Below are 9,242 nucleotides of genomic sequence, written 5' to 3'. Positions count from 1 at the left end.
CCATTAATAGGGGGGACAACCCCCTCCCACAACCTCCCCCCTTGCTCGTTCCGCTTGCTCGGGCTCGGTCGCGTTCATGACATCAGTGTAAGAATTATCACGAGAAGTTTATTTAAATTATACCATTTATAGGCAAATTGTTCAATAACAATTTACTTCAAAATGTACTGATACCTTAAACAAGTGGGACTGTTTCAAGTCGATAAAACACGCAAAAAAAACTTGCATCAAATTGCACTATTTTATACAACATCAAAATGCAAAAAGTGCTCACCGTGGGAGGGGGACACACATCCCACATCCTCCCCCTCGCTCACTCCTCTCGCTCTTGCTTGGCCGCGTTCATGATATTCAGTGTAAATAATATTAAAACAGGAAGTTTATTTGGATGATACTATTTTATAGCCAAATTGTTCAATAATAATCTACATCAAAATATACTGCTACCTTAAACAAGTGGGACTGTTTCAAGTCGATAAAACAAGCAAAACATGCATCAAATTGCACCATTTACAACATCAAAATGCAATTTCAGTTCTAACCGTGGGAGCTGGGGTTGGCCACCTCCCACACCCTCCCCCCTCGCTCGCTCCGCTTGCTCGGGCTCGGTCGCGTTCATGACATCAGTGTAAGAATCAATACAAGAAGTTTATTGAAATGATATAGTTTATAGGCACATTGTTCAACAACAATTTCCATCAAAATGTACTGCTACCTTAAACAAGTGGGACTGTTTCATGTCGATAAAAACACGCAAAAAGCATGCATCAAATTAATTGCACCATTCACAACTGATCAAAATGCAAAAAGTTCTCACGTGGGAGGAGGGGGGGGGGGCAACAGGCACTTCCACACCCCCCCCCCCCTTGCTCACTCCCTCGCATACTAACACCCCCCCCCCCCCCCCCAAGATGAAATCCTAGCTATACTCCGCGCGGTGCCCTTTCCCCGCTTGGTTTCCCTCAAAAAACAGTAAAAATCTAGGGATTGAGAGCTTCCTATAGTCCAAAATAATGTCTGTCCAAAAAATCTCGTTACATATTTAGTGTCAAACGCACCCCCCTTGAAAAAAAAAAAAAAAAAAGCTGGTGACGCCCCTGCTTGTGGACATACAGAAGGCAGTGCTCTTCTTTGTATAGCGGCTAGTTTCTATTCAGAAGTATAGGGATATAAAAACGAGACCAAATTGGTTAAAAATTCATTCATTATGACCATGGACCTACAACGTTCGTTGTAGGTCCATGTTATGACTAAGCTACTCATTTGGAAATGCTATCATAGCTTGATATTATAGCATATCTATGTCCGACAAACAAAATGACACCAAAATGGTTTTGCCACCTCAGGTGCAATACCAATAACCCATTTTTCGGGTCTTGGCCCATGGACTAAAAGGGAGATTCTTGTTTCTTCTCCTCGATCCCTCAGAACAGCTTATAGGGAGGTGAGAGGAAGCACCTCCCTGCATGGTTACGAAACCGATTCAGCAGCATACGGTAAGCATGACTCTCCGTATCCCCGACTGCATGGACCAGGTTATAACCCAGGCACTGTTATGACTACCACCCCACCCCACCCCCCCCCCCAACCACCCCCCCCCCCAAAAAAAAAAAAACAACAACAACAACAACAAGAAAAGTAGGTCTAGTGACAATTTGTAGTTTTGGCATGGTACTGAAGAATGCCACTTTCAATAATTCATTCAAAGATCCTATATGGGGTAGGGCTTTTCTCGTAAATAGGGCCCTATGCGAATTTGAGTCGACAAGGGGAATTTTGTTTTTTCTCCTTTTCATTGTTTTATAGAACACCATCATAGACATGTGAATTGACTGAAATGCAGCAATATTAACTTAGTTACCACATCGTATAAGAGTTTGAGGAAAATCGATCGGACATTGGCATTCAAAACTTATTAATTTTTGCAGTTTCTGCTCAGTCACTGCTGGATGAGAAGACTAGATATTATGTCACATATTGTGTACAACAATATAAAGAAATTTAAACGTATTTCATACTCCCATAACAAAAGAACTCTTGACCTCCGGGTCCCCCCCCCCCTCCCCCCCCCCCCCCCCTTCAGGAGGCATGGAGAAACCATTACCCTAACGTACGTCAGTAACAAGTCGAGGAAACGTGCACTTTTTTCAATAGTAAAATTTTGTGAAATTCTCCACATATTTTTGTTTTATACATGTACTCTTAAAAAAATCTTGGAGTGATCCCTGAGGTCACTCTAAGTGAAAATGAACATTTTCACTAAAAATTCACTCCAATTTCACTCTAAATTCATTCTTGTCTGTCACTCCTTCAAGAGTGAACATTTTCGCTCGATTCTTTTTTTTTAGAGAGTAGTTCTACGCATGTGACATCAGTAATCACACACACTCTTCCAGTAAAAGATAAACGGATTGTCTGAATTTCCCCAAATGATGTTATTGCTGCACTCACTCAATCTGCATGTCTATGAAGGTGGACTTGTATAGTGTTAAAGTGTACCATAAGTCACCATCAGCACTACATGATATCAGGACACTGAGGATGACTACAGTATAGGTCTAAGCCTTTGCTTGTTTCTGAACATCCTCACAAATGTCTTTTACTCTTGATCGTATCATACGCGCCTGTTTCTTGCATAACAATTAGCAAAATCCTAATTCTTGACACCTAAAATTCTTTAGCAGACGATATCCTTGCGAATCGCGCGTTCAAGAGCCCGATCGCCTAATACACGTAAGTCCCATAGGCGAATCTTGGGCATTTCGGTGGATCCAGCGCACATTGTAATAGCCAATGAGTAGCCGAGAAAATTGTCCAATTGAGGCGAAGATATCGTACCATAACATCCAATCAAAATGTGATATGTTTGACCAATCAGATCCAAGTATGCGTGAAGACAGTAGCCTATCAAACATTTCGTTATTGCAACATCCCGGACAGACCAATGGTAACCCCCAACTCATTACCTACTGGCTGCCAAACTATTTTTAGTAGAGGGGATTGCCGATCTATATGCACGCTGACTGTGTTTATTCCGCGCTTGCAAGTTACCCAGTGTGAGCCACTCGCCAAGTGAACATTGTGAGACCGGTAGAAAGTGAGTAAAATTGTATTTTCACGGCTACTTTACGTCGTGGACTAATTTTTAAGCCGTTATCAGTTAAAGTAGATATATATAACTCCTGTTTATGTGAATTTTACTAATTTCGAATAAGTATTCGCCTATAATTAACTCCTTTTGTCGTGAATATCGCCGAAGTGGGACACAACAATGAAATGCTGAAAAGCGCGCTAGAAACAGTTGAAACAAGCTCCGTCCGTTTCTAGCTAGCGCGCCTGTCTAACAGAACGTGCGGTGGCGCGGCGCGGTACGTGTGGAACTGGAAGGCTACGAAGCTAGGCGAGTCCAGTGAAAACGTCAACTTATTAATGCACTCAGATTTCACGATGGTCAGGTCAGGGACTTCTCTCTGCATGTGTAATTTAAGATCCTATCCGTTGGATGTAGACAATGTTTTTGTGAGCATCTAAAAGATTTTCTTTTGTCTTGTGAAATGTAACGTTAGATCTTTTGTATGTAAGACGTACTCCCCTATATATAACTAATGGCAGCCATAACTAATAAGCGTAAGAGCGCGCCAGAAGCCGTTAAACACATGCCATGGCACCATCCGTTTCTAGCGCGCCTGTCGAATAGAACATGCTGCGGCGCGGCAGTGTGGTACTGTGAAGGCTGCCTACATAAATTTACAGCAAACTACAAAAATACAATGCCAACTACAAAAGTTAAACCTGGATAGAATCTAGAACGTAGAAATAGGGTTCTAAATGCTCGTAGAGTTGTAGGAAAAGATTTTCCCTTGTAAAAATGCTGGCCTTGTGAAATTGGGCCTTTTTTTTTTTTTCTTTGTGCGTGGTGAAGGAATGTGTGATTCAAACACTAACAAAATGTTAGACCCTTTCTAATTTGTTGCCTATGTTATATAAATTGAATTTCTATTGCTCACGACCTGGCTCAGCGTAATTTGATTGACCTGAGTTAGTGTCGTTGCATTTAATGATTTATAATCTTATTTATGGTATCATTCATTGTTTTGTTGTTGATCTTGTTTTTATCGGGTAAATATTTGGACATCTTCAAATCCCCAGTGCAGTGAAGAATACAAAACCATTGCGTGTAGTCTCGTGCGTGAATGTTCGTTCTTTACGTGCAGTGCTTCTTCAAAGAGAGGGGTGTCCATTTCAATGTACAACTACAGTGTCAATGTGGTGGACACCTTCCCATAATCCCTTGTCACATGACTTGCTCACTGGCATGTGATTTCCTCACACAGAATTGCCAACTCACACACAATTGACCCAATTTAAACTGTCCGCATGATGAACAAATCCTTGTGCTGAACCCCAAAAATATAAATTGATTTTTTTTTTTCAAAGTCTCTCCAAATATCTGCCTGATGTTCCAAACATATTTGGCCATCATCCAAAATTTGACTGCCCTCTTTATGTGCTAGGCAGTGCCTACATGTAAAGCCGTAGAGTTCTATGTATGATGAGATGTAGGACCTCTGTTACAGTGACTCAGCCGTGCATTTTCGTCCGTTTACACTGCCTTGTCGAGCCACAACCGGCAATAACTTTCCTTTCGCACATTCCTTTGAATGTCATAGGTGCGCTCTTCGTACATGATTTTTTTTTTTTTTACTCTCTCTCCCATAATCTCTACAGTAAGATAGGGTCTACTTGCCTTTACATCTTTACATCAACAAAAGTTGTCTTGTGCCAGCCTCATGTTTGGTTCCACATTTTGATTTATGTGTGGTTACATCAAAATGATTTTTCCCACCGTAAACGGGTCTATTTGTTGAAATTGAGCAAGACTGAGTTATGCTATTGTCATGGCCCACAACAGCCAAGTACAGTCATCAAGGCTAGTACTGCCATACTAACGATCATATCCAAACATTCATCCTTATGCAAATATTCTTAGGTATTTTTTTTTGCCAGGAAATGATTGTTCACCTTTAATTAAACTTCCATTGTTATTGCTATTTTTCAGAGACTAAGCAATGGCCCGTACAAAGCAGACTGCCCGAAAGTCAACTGGAGGGAAGGCTCCCCGTAAGCAGCTGGCCACCAAGGCAGCCAGGAAGAGCGCCCCATCCACCGGAGGTGTCAAGAAGCCCCATCGTTACAGGCCTGGAACCGTCGCCCTCCGAGAGATCAGGCGCTACCAAAAGAGCACAGAGCTGCTGATCCGAAAACTGCCATTCCAGCGCCTGGTGCGTGAGATTGCCCAGGACTTCAAGACTGAGTTGAGATTCCAGAGTGCTGCCATTGGGGCTCTTCAGGTAATTTAATGTTTGCATGGAGTCCTCCTTGGAGTCATCAACATTTTTTTTTTTCTTCTTCTTTTTAGGTTTCTATTCATAAAGCTATCTTTAATGACCCATTTGACAGGGGGAAAAATGACCAAGGTCAATGAAAGATTTTATTAGTATGAATTAGTGGTGACAACCTGAAGTGTCTTAGGGGTAATTGCCCTCTAAAACTTCCTGTTGACACCTATGCTGCAGCTAAGGAGCATTGCTCACATTAATTACATTGAATTTGATTTTCTGGTTGGTCATTATGTAATCATTTGTGCTTCTTTGCTAAGGTATTGATGAATCTTTGCTCTGATGTCTTCAGAACATACATTTTTGGTTTTGTCTTTGTTTTATCCAGTATCCCAGCTGTAGATTTGTTGTTGGAACAAACATTCACCCCAAACTTAAACCGTGGCTGGCCAGTTTTTGTTTTTGTTTTGTTTTGGTTTTTTTTTTCAGTTTTGAACAAAAGTTTTTCTGTTCTTTCATTACAAATGATATGCAGGAGGCCAGCGAAGCATACCTTGTTGGTCTGTTCGAGGACACCAACCTGTGCGCCATCCATGCTAAGAGAGTGACCATCATGCCGAAAGACATTCAACTGGCCAGGAGAATCCGCGGAGAACGAGCATAAACCGGATTGTGTGGTGTCATTTTATGTGAACCTGTACAAAACAAAAAATAGTAGCTGGCACTAGAATGGGCTGTGGGCTGGGTCCCTACCTCCAAGTTTTTTAACGAATATGTGAAAAAGCTACAGCAGACGGAGATGGAAACATGCTGGCAACAATTCCGGAGAAAGACCTTTTCAGGACCTTAGAGTAACTTCACACTTTGAGCTGCATCTGAACTATTTTTACAATCTTCATACATTGGGTGTGCATTCTTGTGGAGGATGTTCAGTCACACAAGTCGAAGATTTGGCACACTTCCATGCCAGTAAAGTTTTTGTATACAATACCTTTTCTTCTATTTTTTTTTGTTCTTTCTTGCAGCATGGTTTTCAAATGCAATATGCGCAAGTCTACAAAACTTTCAGAAACACCAGGCCTGTCTTTTCCATTGTTATTTTGTGACTGAACACCCTTCAAGAACTGTAATGTTCAACTTCAGTGTGTGCAGTGATTGCAAATCTGTACATTTTACCCAATCAGGAAGGGGGGTGGGAGTTGTAGCCTCAGAAAATTTTGTATGTTTTGTTTGTTTTCTTCTTCGTAGCACATAACTTATATTCAGACTTGTATGGTGGAGTGTCAGTGATTGGTTATATTACAAACTAGTAAATGACTTGTGTTACTTTGTCTATATATTCATGTCTTTATAAAACCTGCAAATCAACTCCCACGTTTTTATTAGTGAAAGTTTGATCTTGTAAATATTTTTACTGCAGGATTTTAAGTTAACCCCAAGTAAACTTAAAACATGTACTGTTACACGTCCACGTATAAATACTGCAGAAATAGTTAATTCAAACACCTAATTGGGAAGACTTGTTTTTGTTTCAGGGGGGATGTACCAAACTGAAAAGTGAAGACCTAAACTACCTCTGATATATTTAGAAGCTATGTAATGGTAAATGAAAGCTAAGTTATACACAGAACATTTGGAGTCAAACATGCAACAGTTAAAGGGGGGAGGGACCAGGTAATTTTTTATCATACACAGTTATCAATGCCTATGGGGGGAGGGGGAATGATGGAACAAATAATGTAACCTATGTCCTTGATTCGTGTTTTATGTGTAATAAACTTGGGGTATAGAAACCGAAATGGTTCTGTGTGCATGTGCCCTAAGCGTTATGTCGTGGTGTAGTATGCAAAGTGATGTCCCGAGTGCGAGTGTGTGATGTGGGACTTTAGACAGTGTGTACAGTGCTGTGTTTTTGTTTGTTTTTTCTGCACCAGTTGACACTCCATGCACACAGAGTTCATTCAATTTAAAATTGCTGCTGTTGGTGTGATGTGTGTAGATCTAAACTAACACCACAAGTACATTGTACAGCTCAAATACATGTAGGTGTACACCAGGGTAACCACAAAGCTCACATCCAAAGAGTGACACATACACCGTGTATTTACACTGTGTTGCTACACCATGTTTCATCTTTCACTTTCAACATAAATGATGCTGGTCTAAGATGTCTTTGTAATAGACATACACTTGTACATGTACAGCTGTATTCAGTTTTAAAACACAAACTCTATAGTGTATGTTGGCCATAACTAGGGGGCTTCCAAAATATGGAGAAAAGATTATTCTTTTGGCTATGAAATGAGTCGGTTGCATTGTAATGTCAGGGCATAAATCAACTTTTTAGACACGCTGTAGCCCCCCAACTATGACTGCAATAGACATACTGTACATGTGACAAAAAAACTGGTTCTTTTTGGTGTTGCTTGTAGTGTGTTTTGATGTCTGTTTCCACTTCATACCGATGTAGTGTACATGCATCAGTACATCGGTGTGAAGTGAAAACGGTGTTGTGTGATGCAAGTGGCAGGAAAGTGGACCTAAATGCATGTTACTAGATTTTTTGTGTACATGTACAAACATAAACCAATCTGTGGGTAGTGCTAAAAGCAACTGTGATGGATGTTTTTGCTACAGTTAATATTTTTGCTTCTGGATGATGCCTCTGTATGTGGATGAAGTGGATTGATTCATCTAACTGGTACATTGTATTCAGATCAATCACAAGATACAATTTTACAGTACAGTTAGTGCATGCATCGCATGTTTTGACTTTGAAATTGCAAATGTTGCCTACATATTTCCTCAAATTCTAGACAACATGTACAGCCGTACATGTACTGGATGTACATGTGCAACCACCTGTCATGCATTCCTCTAATATGAATAGGCCTACATGTACAATAATGAATACAATGGACAGATACAAAAGTACACCTGTACAGTGCGAATTACAAAATGACCTTTGAACTTGAAGAATAAAATGTACTTACGCATGAAACCTGAGAAAGTTTTCAACTGAGCTATTCACAGGACATAGTACATAAGTCAAAACTGGCTTCTAATCAATAGGCATTTATGCGCGTAACTATGCCAAACATTCTCTGTGTACAGTGTACATGCAAATGAGCCATGTCTCGAGTAGAAGTACACCGTATAGTACACTAATTGTCAATGTGATGTAGTACATGTACAGTGTTGTTCCCTCTGTTTTATACAATCTGTACATTATGCAGACTTGATACAGTCGTAGAATGTACAGGAACCAATCCATTACTGTAGTAATGATCATGTTGAGGCATGTGCATACCGTAGTACAGGGGAAACTCGGTATAACGAACACTGCTATAACGAGATATCGGTTATAACGAGGAAATTTTCTCGGTCCCAAATTTCCTTCCACACAAGTCTATGTAAAATGCTACTCTTATAGCGAGATCGGCTATAACGAAATAACTGCTGTAACGAGATAAATTTTGTGACTTCCAAACAAAGAAAAACATAGTAAATCAAACCTGCTATAGCGAGGTAAAGCAAAATGCCTTCGGTAAAGCTTTACTTCGCCCGTGCTATCATCTTCCGAGATTGTAAAGCTTGATGCGCCAAAAACTGTCTTGTACACACATAATCATTTTCTTCAATGCACTCCAGCTAGCACTGCATGATGTACGTGTGAAGTGTGTGTGTGCACGCACACTGATACATGCAGAAAATATGGTGGGACGGCCATATGTATACATGACATCATCATGACGTTTAGCAGGTGTGAGGCAATCTGATGCTGTGATTGGCCTTCTACTTAGGGAATTCCCCGTCTTCACACACACGCAGTCATAATGTACATACAGAATGTGTCACATACACACACAGCATTGTGCATACCATATATTATTCAAGCTTTCC

At 40.5% G+C, this 9,242-nt stretch overlaps 1 protein-coding gene across 1 annotated transcript; it reads left to right on the top strand.

The window, feature by feature from the left end:
- The first annotated feature begins 3,011 nt into the window (after window positions 1–3,011).
- On the top strand, window positions 3,012–7,153 carry LOC139725300 (histone H3.3A). Its single transcript, XM_071636389.1, has 3 exons — window positions 3,012–3,097; window positions 5,060–5,351; window positions 5,875–7,153. Exons 2-3 carry the CDS (start codon window positions 5,070–5,072, stop codon window positions 6,001–6,003), a joined length of 411 nt encoding a protein of 136 aa, XP_071492490.1. The 5' UTR covers window positions 3,012–3,097; window positions 5,060–5,069; the 3' UTR covers window positions 6,004–7,153.
- Window positions 7,154–9,242: the final 2,089 nt, after the last annotated feature.

This window comes from Diadema antillarum, unplaced genomic scaffold (assembly GCF_040938485.1).
Source record: "Diadema antillarum isolate AM-2024a unplaced genomic scaffold, OU_Dant_1.0 seq00000031_RagTag, whole genome shotgun sequence".
Taxonomy (NCBI): domain Eukaryota; kingdom Metazoa; phylum Echinodermata; class Echinoidea; order Diadematoida; family Diadematidae; genus Diadema; species Diadema antillarum.
This window is presented reverse-complemented; position numbering and strand designations above follow the sequence as displayed.

Excerpts from the sequence above, each read along its gene's own strand:
- LOC139725300 (XM_071636389.1), top strand. The coding sequence starts at position 5,070 with ATGGCCCGTACAAAGCAGACTGCCCGAAAGTCAACTGGAGGGAAGGCT. Across the intron at positions 5,352-5,874 it reads CTGCCATTGGGGCTCTTCAG|GAGGCCAGCGAAGCATACCT; the intron begins GTAATTTAATGT and ends AATGATATGCAG.